The sequence below is a fragment of the Ambystoma mexicanum genome, chromosome 13 (assembly GCF_040938575.1).
Source record: "Ambystoma mexicanum isolate Mex_15411 chromosome 13, UKY_AmexF1_1, whole genome shotgun sequence".
Classification (NCBI taxonomy): Eukaryota; Metazoa; Chordata; class Amphibia; order Caudata; family Ambystomatidae; genus Ambystoma; species Ambystoma mexicanum.
The window spans coordinates 12,146,373-12,159,183 of NC_090938.1; the positions used below are offsets into that span (position 1 = coordinate 12,146,373).

General features: G+C 42.5%; 1 protein-coding gene across 3 annotated transcripts in view; it reads left to right on the forward strand.

Annotated features, from left to right (window-relative positions):
* The window catches only part of SORT1 (sortilin 1), a 226,828-nt gene that overhangs the window by 81,915 nt on the left and 132,102 nt on the right, over positions 1–12,811 (forward strand). For all 3 annotated transcript variants that reach the window (XM_069633008.1, XM_069633006.1, XM_069633007.1), the window contains exons 5-7: positions 4,595–4,759; positions 12,393–12,466; positions 12,719–12,768. In XM_069633008.1, coding sequence (XP_069489109.1) covers positions 4,595–4,759; positions 12,393–12,466; positions 12,719–12,768 — 289 coding nt within the window. The remainder of the gene's footprint in view (positions 1–4,594; positions 4,760–12,392; positions 12,467–12,718; positions 12,769–12,811) is intronic.

Here is a 12,811-nt window from a genome sequence, read left to right on the forward strand (position 1 = left end):
AGGAGAGGGAGACGCACAAGGATGAAGGGCTAGGAAGCGGAAGTCTGATCAAGGTCTGTGCACACCGAGAGCGCAAATGAGGAAAAAACCTCAGAAGTAGAAAAAATAAAAGCCACCGCATATATGGTTATAAGATCAGACCAGGAAGTGGGAGGAAAAAAAGGAAGAAAAAGGCTTGGGAAAAGCCATTGGGGTTGGTGACACCAGCTGAGCCGCCAAAAGGAAAAAGACGACTCGCAACAGGAGAGGGGCGCCAGGACCGCGCCCGTCTTGCCAAGATTATGGAATGGAGTTAGTGACGACATCGGATAAGGTCAAGAGAGTACAGAAAAATAACGCTTGAAGTTCCAGTAGAGGGAGTGGGATTTGCTGGCGATGTGTCCATGCCTTCAGTCTTGATGGAGTGAATAAAAGCTTTCAGGTCTGCAGGATCATCAAACATGGCAGTGCTTTCATCATGGATAACTTTGAAGGAGCATGGATGATGTAATCCATATCGAATTTTGGGCTGCTTCAATGCAGGGCGGAAAGATGAGAATTCTTTGCTGCGAAGAGCAATGCTTCTTGCTACATCCCGAGAGATGTGCATATTGGTTGCATGCCAAGTGAGGGAGTTCTTTTCTTTAATTGTTGATATAATCCACTGAAGTTGGGTGTATTCGAGCAAGTAGAAAATGTGAGTTCTGGGAGTGGAGCGAGGATATGCAGAGTTTCTTAGTGGGCCAATTCGATGAACATGCTGCATGTTGAAAGATGTTTCCATAGGAAGATGAAGAATAGCTGGCAGCAATTTCTGTATGATTTCAATGGGGCTCGAGCCTTCGCAACCTTCAGGCACGCCGGAGATGCGTAGATGATTGCACCTGCTGCGATTTCCCAAGTCTTTGTTGTGTTTCTGGAGGTCTTTGACAACTTTCTCAAGGTACGCCACCCTAGGGGGCTACATCTTCCGAAATACCTAACCTCCTCTCAACTTCCTCCATTCTGTTTTCAAACCCTTTCCACCGGTCATCCAGTTGTTGAAGTTGATTAGTAGTTTCGACGAAGGGCTCAAGTGCTCCGATTTCTTGAAGAATGGCCTCAATCGCTGGATTCCTTAGACAAAGCAGAGGTGTTGAATCACTTTAGAGCCTTTTTAAGGCTAGTTGAGGAAAGGGTAGGATCTTTGTTGACAGGCGTGGCTTTTTGGTTGCATTTGCTGGTAGCCATTGTGGCCAGAGGTGCCAAGGTTGGAAACCACCAAGTAGGTAGTTTGAAGGTTGGGCAGCAAAGCAGAAGCTTTTGTGGAGAGTACTGTTTGAAATGATATGAGGGGTGGTAGTGAGGGCTGCTCGCTAGCTTAAAAAGCAGCAGAAAAGGATGGCATATGCAGGTGCTGCAATTATTCTGATGGCAGATTAAAACGGTTGGTTAAAGTTGAACCCTATTGTTCCTGGGATGTTCAAATATCATTAATTTGAATGGGCACAACCATGTGTGAAATTTGCTGTACACATGTTCTATTTGCCCACTTCTGTAATTATCCTGTTGAACTTTTACTCCTTATCTCTTAATTTTAAATGGCTGTTCATTAAGAATGGAGCGTTGAGTGAAATAGGATTGTTCACCAATAATTCCACTGATTTATGCTCTGCTAAAGCAGTACTGTGAAGCCATCTTAGTTGCAATGTGCGACGGCTGCAATATTTATTTCTGCCACATGTTGAAAAGGGAGCCGACGGAAGTCAGGCGAAAAAGGGAAACACTTAGCCTAGTAGTTTGGAGTAATGCGGTGTCCCCCATTGGTGGCGTAATAATGTTTTAGGAGGAGCTTCACCAGGCCCAGCCGGTGCACTCAGGTATGTGGGGCGCCGATTGTTACCCCGTGCAGCTGCTCGAATCTTGTGTTAGGACGTCTCGGACCGCGGGACAGCAGCAAGGAGTAGAATTTTCAAGAAAACGCAGTCAATACTCCAGGGCAGGCACTCGGCACACAAAGGTAGGAAAATGATGAAAGGAATGTCGAGTTAATGATGAGGTGCGGCGCCATACCACGCCCCCGACTGAGCAGTTTCTGCACATAAAATGCCCTTCTGGATGTTTGGGTGCCGACAGGGCCCCGCTGTTTGCTCTCTGCTCTGCATACATCGACGCATCGTGCCTCCACCACGCCTGCTTTCACTAACTCTCTATTCCGACTGTGACAGACACCTTGCTTTATGCACAGCACATTCCGTCTGATGAAGGGGGGACATGCTGGAGCTCTTCTGCCCACTGGATTGGTGAGTGCTATGTGACCGCCACAGCCAGATGAGTGATGCCCAACCAAGTAATTCAGTTATGCTTTAGAGACCGCGGCCATCTTCCCAAGCACTGCATGTCACCTATGCAACATGCCCCCATCATTACTGCTGTGCTGCTCCGAGCACCCTGAAACTGAGGCGAGCTCTCGTTAAGAGAGCGTCCCCTCCAGTGCTGGGAGCAGCACCCTGAAACTGAGGCGAGCTCTCGTTGAGAGCGGCGCCCCATCCGTTGCTGGGAGTAGCACCCTGAAACGGAGGCGAGCTCTCATTGAGAGCGCCTCCTCCGTCGCTCTCCCTCGCTCATACCCAGATCGCCTTCTGTGCTTTGAACAGAAACGCTGTGCAAGAGGACATTAGCAGGGATCGACCTTTACATGAGGAACCGATGAAGGGGTGCCCACCCGGTGCCCCTTCCCTGACTGCAGGAGGGGCTGGCCACAGTAAGAACCCTTGGATGTCGTCCCTGGAGGATTCCAGAGTCTTGACTGTCTACATACCTGAGCCGCTTTTATATCTTGGGATCGGGGATGGCCAGTGGTGAGGAACAAGCAGGGCGATGAATTGCTGGCTGGGGTAGGGGCAAAACCGAGGGAATGATGATTTAGGGAGTGCTAGAGGGGAAAGCAGGAGAGGGCACTGTGCTGGCTTGTAGGACATACGAGTGGGAGGTGGGGGGAGTTTGCCAAAATGCACATGGACGCTCCCGGTAGAGTGTAGGTCTGCGGGTGAAACCACTGGGAAGAAGAGTAGAAATTAAATGTGTAGGCTAAAAGGTGGGGAGCGCATGTGAAGTCGCCAACCAAGAATACAGCATGTTTAGGTCACCATGGGGGTGGGGGCACTATAAAGGGGGGGGACTATAAAGGGGGCAGGGGTCAGGGTTTTAGTGTGGCGGTGAAGCACCCTATTTTTAAAAAGGGCAAAAAAGGTCATTCTGAAACACGACTAGGGCGCCGACGTTCTGCCGGTTTGCCTGTATTGCGGTGAACATGCTGCAGATTTGATATTTAGTCGTAGGCCCGCCCGCCTACTCTCATATATATATATTTTTTTTTGTGGCATGCTTCTATCTGTGGTGACCCTGTGGCAGCGATAGCTGGGCTCGAGGGCCCCGAGTCGTCCAGCTTCAGGGTACAAGGAGCAATCTTGGAGCACAGAACCTCCACCTAGCTGAGCCCCAAAACTCCCACTGCCCCAAGAGCCCCTCTATGCCCCTGCATCGGAACCAAGCGAACCTGCCCCAAGAGCCCCTCAATGCCCCTGCACCGGAACCAAGCGAACCTGCCCCTCTAGGCCCCTGCATCGGAACCAAGCAAACCTGCCCCAAAACTCCCAGTGCCCCAAGAGACCCCCTATGCCCCTGGATCGGAACAAAGTGAACCTACCCCAGAGCCCCTCCATGCTCCTGCAGCGGAACCAACCCCAAATTCCCACTGCCCGCGCAGACACTCTATTCCTCTGCATCAGAACCAAGCGAGCCTGCCCAAAAACTCCCACTGCCCCAAAAGTGGAATTAAGCAGTCTAGGAATGGAAGGCTCTCCTTTAGGGAAATACCTGTTCCCCCCCCCCATAGGCCGCCAAGATGCAGCCTTACTGTCACACAAAGGGGAACTTAAAGGATTTGGAACCCAGCCACATAGGTGTTTGGGGCAATACTGATGTCCCATACGGCTTGTGGGTTTACATGCTTGTAGGAGCCAGTCAAAACCTCTCCTCAGGTTTCCAGTGTGTGCTCAGACTGAGCCCATACCAGTACAGCCATTTAAGGGCAGCCTTTTTGGTTTCCCAAGCCAATCGAGAGTCCCAGAAACAAAATGGCTATGTAGGAAAGTACATTGGTACCCAATGGTTACCATCCTGGTACATTGGGCTACTAATGCGGGAACATGCATCCCTGGTGATGCTAAAACTTAATTACAGCAGCACCAAGCCTACCCCACAACCTTGATGTATGGTGACCTAAACGCCCTATGGACAAAATGGGGTGCTTACAAAGCTCCCCCCTTTCATGAGAGCACATGGGCTGGGCCGATGACTGGGCGCTCTGTACTTGCTACTTTTGACCGATGGGTGGCTGCTCTCCTGCTGAGGAACTCTGGGCTTCTCTGCTCTTTTCTTTGTTGGCGGTCTTGCTATCCCTTCTTCTTGTAAGGAGCATTGTGGCTCCTCTTTACGCTCCCAAGGCTCGGAAGAGGATTCACTGCTCTTCCCAGACTCTATTCTGGAGTCTAGAATGCAACACAGTGTTCCGCCTGTTTGCTGTGCTCCTTTTCCCTTCTTGTCTGACTTGCTCTTCTCTCGCTTGTCGCAGGTGATCCTGACCGCAGACATCTCTGGAGCGCGGCTCAATGGGCGCATCTTCAGATCCAAAACCTTCGCCAGAGACTTCATCTCCACCAATCTGCCATTTTACCCTCTGACCCAGATCCTGTACCACCACTCCAACTCCGATTACCTGCTGGTCCTCAGCACCACTGTAAGACTCTCCTGATTCTTAGCTTTCTGGAATGCTGTGCATGGTGTCGAAGGAAGCAGGTGGTGAGATCCGAGTGCCCAAGAATGTGTAATGGCCTCCTTCGTGATGTGTGTGGAGCGAGCAAGTGAGTGTTCAGGCTAAACCGACAGAATCCGAGTCGGTCTCTGGATTCATATTCATGTGAAGGTAACTCAAATGCGCCAACCTGAATTGTTGGTAACCTGAAACTCTTGTTGGTGAGTCAAAAATAGTACATTATAGCTAGGTTGGGGTTCACAAAACATTTTCAGTTTTATTTGTTGCAAAAAATAATAGTGCTAAATGTAGCAGGGCGTTAAATTAAAACTTGTAGAATGTTATTTACTTCCTTTTCACAGTTTCCAAAAATAATATTTATACTCCTTTTCCCAGTTTCCAAATATCATTAAGTTCAGAATTGTTCAATTAGACAAATCTCTCGGGTGTTACATCGCACCTTATAAAATAATCACTGTTTGCCAAATCTCATTTGGTTAAGTATTCCACTAAATAGACAAAGCTAGGGAGGAGATAGACCTAACAAAACATTTATCTGACTTCCAAGTCACCCCAGCACTGACATCAGCTCTCAGCAAAGGTCTCTCCTTCAGCCCTACATACAGTGGAGACTATTTGCAGACGCAACTGGATCAAAACAAATTTAGCAGAAAACTAAAAAAAAAAATCTTTTTTTGAAGAAACGCAGATAAAAAACCACCCACTTCCATTCCATCCACACTTTCAGAAAGAATGGTTGAAGATGCAGTAGACCTATTAAATATTGATGAAGAGGCACAATACACCAAATGATTCCTGAAAGAACAAGGTATAGATGCATTTTTATCTAAATAAACCAACCTAAGACCAAAATCAACCTTTATACCTGTTCTCTCATCTGAAAATATATTGATATTTTTCAAAAAGCAGTCAGCTGCAATATCGGAGACAACTATCAAACAACTATTCAAAATCCAACAACAATCTCACCAAGGAAGAAAGACTGGCCATTTAAAAATTGGCAGAAGATAAAACCATATTGACAAAAGCAGCAGACAAAGGAGGGAAGATCATCCTTATCACCAGAAAGGACTACATAAAACGACAAAAACAGGTTGACAATATAGAATGATATGAAAAACTACCTATCAATCCTATACTGGACTTAGAAAAAGAATGGAACATCAAAATTAACAATTGGTTTGAACAAGAACTTCTAACAGAAAATGAATAACATGGTTTACAAAGTAAAGATTCTATTATGTCAACAATATACTTCCTGCCCAAGGTTCATAAAGCATACAAAGATTTTCCATCACTTCGTCCCATCACAAATGGTATTGGCTCCCTAACAGAAAATGTTTCACACTATATTGACTCACACCTCCAACCATTAACAGGACTAGCCTAATTTATCAAGGATACAAAACATTATTCAACAGATTGATCAAATTCCGTGGGAAATGAATGATCTTTTATTTTTTTATTTGTTGTAATTGAATTAACATTTTTACAAAAAGAAAAGGCACTTTAAATCCATAAGTCCATGTTAGTTTCTAAAAAAAGAAAGTAAGAAATCCCTCCCTCCCAGATAAGAGCCTGTCCCTTGCATTGGTCAAACACAGACCATCTTCTCTTTAGTTCATCAGAGTCAATCTTTAGTCCTTCCGAGATCTCTTAAATAATATTTATTGTTAGTTCCCTTTGGACCCTGGATTTTTACGATTTCCAAAGGCCCAAAGACATGCGAATCTGAGCTCTCAATATTTTTCTTTAGTCTTTTGACCTTGTAGGCCTTCATGTTTCATCCGGCTTTTTGCTCCAGGTCGATAATTTAAAAAAAACAGTTACCCCAATCACACAGTGAGTATCGTCGCCGTTTGACAGGATTCTCCACCAATCGTCTTCTGTTAGAGTTGTGAAAGCTGACATTATTTTTCCCAAAGATGTATTTCTGGCTTGGCAAGTTCCTTCACAACTTAGCAGGTGTCGTCTGCTTGTTTCCACTTCGCCTTCCTTTTTACAAAATCTGCATTTATTCGTTAGTTTGTTTTCTTATGAACAATACTTGATTTGTTTTAAGCTGTTTTAGACAAAATCTTTAAAAGATCCTGCTATGGGTTTTATCCGGAAATTTTTCCAAGCAACTTCTAGTCCCATTTAGTCTCTTTGCAGTTATAGGAAAATGCTTAGTTGATCCATAGCTGTTAGCGGTCTCACCGTTGGCAATCCAATCCAGTTCTAAATGTTTTTTGGAAACACTGTCTGGGTTTCTTACCAGCTGGTCTGTCATGGCATCAATCTCATTCAGTAATGTAATGTTTTGATTTTTCCACTCAGTAGTTTAATATTGTCCTTCTCCATTTCTCTCCCAATCAGATCGAGAGCCTTTGGCTTGTTGTCTTGTATGATCTTCCAATACAACATCAACATGTTTCTCTCTTTGATCGCTTTTAATGATGAAAGACATAGTTCCCATCTGAGTGGCATGGGAGTGTTAAGGCTTTCATTTTTTGATCCAAAGCATGTCCCGCATAGGGTTCTCCTTTGGGTTCTTACTTAGTATCACTCCCAGGTATTTAAAGGTGCTTACTCTTTCCAGCTTTTGGTTTTCTACAAACCAATTCTGAATTTGTTTAGTTCTGCCAGAGGTTTCCCACGTCATCGCCTTGGTTTTTGATATATTAATTTGCAGGTGGTTTTCATTCAGGTAGTCTGCCAAGTTGGACAGTTGCCTCTGTAGTTCCACCGATGTAAGATCTGATAAGATTGTCATCTGCATAGAGAAGACGTGGTACTGCTTCCCCTCCCATCTTTGGTGAGAAACATCTCACATTATCCTGCATATTTGCATAGTCCGCCATGTAAGCATTGTATAGTGCAGGCGCAAAGGGACAGCCCTGTTTAACACCCCTTGATGATGTTTTAATTTCTTCCGACAGAAGTCCCTCTCGATTTAGCCGTACCTTCATCGATGTATCTCTGTAGAGTGCTTTAATTGGGGCTATTGTTAGCTCGGGGCAATTTAGATGTTCCAGCTTTTTCCATAGTAGCGGTCTATTGACCTGGTCAAAGGCTTGGACCAGGTCAATAAAAGCCATATGCACTCGTTGGCCTGTTTGAGCAACCTTTGCTTTTATTATGCTCATCATTAGAATATTCAGAGAGGTCCCTGCATTCTTAACAAAACCCCGTTTGAAAGGGGTCGGATCTATTTTCTTCTTTCAACCAGGTTTGAAATGCTTCCAATGCAAAGTTTCCAAAACATTTTCTGATGACATCCAAAAGCGAGATTGGGTGGTAATGTCCTGGATTCTCTGTCTCCTCTCTTGAAAATTGGGACCACTACTGCCATTCTCCAAGAATCCAGGATGTTTTTTTCTTGATTGCATTTCTTAAATAGCTTACTGATAAATGCGGACCACAGCTCTGGATTTGATTTTAGATGGCAGTCCGCTATCCTGTCCGATCCCGGAACCCTTGAGTTGCTTATCTTCTTGATTTGTGAGATAATGTCTTCTTCACTGTGCGAAATGTCCCAGGGAGGATTTTCTTCAGTTTTTAGGGATTTCTCACTTTGGTTTCTACAGTCGGTGTCATTTACTGGGCTGTATAGTTGCTCAAAGTGGGATATCCAATTGGTTTCATTTACATTGTTGTGCAGTGCGTTCGTAGTTGCATTTGCTTCCTTTATAAGGGACCAAAATTCCTTTGATTGTTCACCTGCATAACGTTTTCAACATGGTTTCCGCGTCTTTCTGGTATAAGTAGGCTTTTTTGCCGTATCCTTGATTTATATTCCTTACATGCTCTATGCCATCTCATCTTGTTCTCTGGCAGGTAGATGTTATTGCCATTCTTTTCATTTTTCTCAGTTTTTTTTTTACAGCCCGGTTGTAAGCATGTTGATGGTCAGTCTGAGGGATTGGATTCTTCCCCTTTACCATACATTTCTGTAAGAGTGGTGTATACTTCAGGATACTTTCTTCATTTTCCCCTCTCTTGATGTTTGTATTACACATTACAGTGTAGTTCTTTGGCAGCTCGATAATAGAATTCCCTGTGAGCTTGAGTCGGTTGCCCCTTGTATTCACTTCAAGATCGTTCTTATGCCAGTGTTTAGGTTTTTGGCTGCTAGTCCAACTTGCATGTATATTATGGTCACTGTGTTTTTGTTTTTTCTACTGAGAATCTGTTCATCAGCCCTAAGAGTTCTTTTGATACAAACATGTGGTCTATAGTACCTATTTGATCGCCTCTTTGCCACGTTACCTTTTGATCTCAGCCAATGTAAGTTGTGGAGGTCTCTTGCCGCTTATATTTGTTCTAAGCATCTACCTCTCCAGCACTTTTGCCGAATTACTCAGATGGGGTCTTTGGATCCCAATCCCTGGGCAGATTGCGTTAGTCTCCTGTTATTATTGTGTAGTTGTACCCATAATTTACACTTGCTTCATCTAAACTGTTGAGGGATTCAATGTATGCCTCTTTGGTAATGACCTCGGGATTCCAATACGTGTTCATTAAGAGAATTCTTTCTTCCTTCTGGAGGCAGATTACTTATTTAATGAATGATCTTTTTGTCACACTCGATGTAGTCTAACTTTACACCAGCATCCAACATGATAAAGAACTAGCCAGCTCAAAGTTTTTTCTGAAAACCAGATCCGTTTCCTATTCTCAACAAAATGACATGATTCTTGAAATGTTACATTTCTGTCTTAAAAACATTTTCAGCTTTGATAATGACCTATACAGACAACACAAAGGCACTGCTATGGGGTCCAAATTCGCTCCTTCATATGCTAATCTATTCATGGGTTTATTGAATTAAAACATGCCTGGAATCATCCACTTTTTCAAAGGAACATCACATTTTGGGGTTGCTTCATTGATGACATCCTCCTCATTTGGGAAGGAGATATTCAACAACTTGACACACATGTAACTTAACTCAAAAATGAGTACCATTATCATTTACTAAACCAGCAAGCCCAACAAATATTGAATTCTTGGACTTGGAGTTATTTGTGGAAAATTCACAAATACAAACCAAACTATTCACCAAATTATGCCTCCTATGCTACATCACATCATCCTAGTCATACATTCAACAACATCCCGTATGGGGAGATCCTTGGGATCAAGAGAAACTGTAGCACACTTTCAACTTATCAAGAAAACCGTCGGAAAACAAACAAAATTTAAAGCAGTATGTCTCTAGAGATTATCTCCTAACAGATGAGCCTAAATGTCTGACTACAGAGACCACCACCAAATTCATTACAACATTCAGTACGGAAACAAAAAAACTGAAGCAAATCTTAACAAAACAATCTCCTCGCGGAGTCTAGCCTACAGCCTACAAAAGCATCGGAGTTTGACACTGAAGATCTGCTACAGAAGAGCTCCAAAATCAAAAATCAAATCGGCCCAAGTTTCCTCAGTCCAAATCCCAATGTGAGCTCCCACAAAATGTTCTTTCAGAAACCAATTTTGGGTGCCCATAAATGTGGACACTGCAACCTGTCCCCTCTTAGAACAAGGCAAACAAAGAAATGCAACTACCAAATGGAAAAATCAAATTGATCAAAGTTTATAAACTGCATTGAAAAAAAATAATTTATGGATTGTGGAATTGAATGTATCTGCAGAAAGACATACATTGGAAGTACCATTAGAAAACTAAAGGTTAGAATCTTTGAACACCTGAGATTGATACGTAATCAAGACCTGAGATCTCCCATAGCAGTTCGTCTTAACAGACCATCCAATATTTGACATCAAGAATCTAAAAGTATTTGGCTTGGAAAAGGTCTTGCAACCCCCAGAGGAGGAAACCAAGAAATCCTACTACGTAAAAGAGAATGGCAATGGATTTGCATAATGGACACTTGTGTATCAGGATTAAACTGTGATACAGAGATGTTTAATTGGTTATAAATTGTTAATTTCATTTGTTTAATAATGCTTGTTTGACTATAAGACAGCTTGTATACATAGCTTTTCTCTTTACCGTGTGCACATTCCTCTTCCAATCTAATGTTCTCTATTAAAACTTCCCTAAAAATGTTATTTATCTCATGGAATATAGATATAGAGATGGATATAGAGATAGGGATATAGATAGATATCGTTTTTGGACAAAATAATTCTGCTACATCTTTCTATTTTTATTTTTTCAAGTCTAATTTTAAGTGTCTAAAAACTACTCAATTCTTTACAAAAATAACATAATTTAAAATCTTAGTCATAAATTTGGCGGCTACACATTTTTTTCCAAATCCATCATGCCCGGGAGGAACGCGGTGATGTCATGACACCAACGCGTTGCAGAACGCATGACATCATAACGCGTTCACGTTCTGCTGCGTTGCGGTGCGCGTGGTGTCATCATGTGCTCGCGCCTTACCGGGATTATAAAAACGACCTCATCCATGAGTCGTACATCCACCAGAAAACCGCTTATCATGGCGAACATGCTACTAGAACTCCAAAGGTAAGACGTTTTTTTAAATCTGACTTTTATTTCAGATTTCTCATTTTTATTTTTTTACCCGCCAAAAATATTTCTTATTGTTTTGTACCTTTTAGGAATAGTCACGTAAAGGATCGTGCTAACTACAACAAAAAAATATATGCTATGTGTGGCGTACACTTTGGGATATATATATATATATATATATATTTTTTTTTTTTTTCTTTTTTTTTTTTCTCTTCTCCTCCTCCTCCCCTCCCTGGGACAGTCTTACCTACTATAGATAAAACCCAGTACAGGATCTTTATTGAAATAATTGGAAAAAATTGAATTTTAAGCATCATCCTAAACAACTAATTGGAATTAACAGAAAAAAACATCTTTTTGACTAATGAATCGGGGTGAGTTATGCTTATACAAAATTCTAAACTTATTTTTCTCAATTGTGCACTATGTAAAACAGTCCTTAACAGGTATATCTTCACCCTTATTTCTTTCCATTTCTTTTCTTTTTTCCTAGAACATTCTTTTCTCCTGATGAACCATTGCTACAGGTGATGGGGAAACATGTGTTGAGAGATTTGTCTATTTAGTGGAATACTTAACCAAATGATATTTGGCAAAACAGTGATTATTTTACAAGGTGTGATCTAACACCCGAGAGAATTGTCTAATTGAACAATTCTGAACTTAATGATATTTGGAAACCGTGAAAAGGAAGTATAAATATTTTTCGAAACACTGAAAAGGAAGTAAATAACATTATTCTACAAGGTGTAATGTAACACCTTGCTACATTTAGTACTATTATTTTATGCAACAAATAAAATAGAATTTTTTTTGTTAACCCCAACCTGGCTATAATGTACTATTTTTGAATTACCAACAAGATTTTTATGAGCTACTTACAATTCAGGTTGGCGCATTTGAGTTACCTTCTCATGAATATGAATCTTGACTATTGGCGTGTGTGGCAGCAACACACTTTGAGAAGAACTGGTGCCTGGCAACCACAATTTGCTATAGTTATAACATGCGCTTGCATAACATGATCACAATTGGGAAGCGCCAAGGGTGAGCTTTGTAGGCTGCAACATTTTATTTCTACTTGTTTCATCTCTGCTTCGTTGCCTTTTTTAGTACAGCCTCTGGATTTCCAAGAACTTTGGGGACCAATGGGAGGAAATCCACAAGTCTGTCTGTCTGGCAAAATGGTGAGAACACAAAGAAAAGCCACAAAGCGGCCACTGTTGCTAGGAAAATACACGCTGTTCACAGCGCTTCTTGCGTGTCTGCAAGCTGAATGTGGCCATTGAAATCCCATGGCCACAATATTGTACTTTTCTTGAGTCTTGGCGACTGTAATGTGTGAGAGTTTGGTAAAATGGCATGACGCGGGTGTATGCTGTGAATCCAGGTTTATTACCCACCTAGATGTTAAAACTTCTGTTTTCCTTTTATTTTAGGGGCCTTGATGATACAATTTTCTTCACAACTTCCACGAATGGCTCTTGCAGTAGGTTTCCCCCTTTCCCTTTTACTCTGCCCACGTCCCTGTT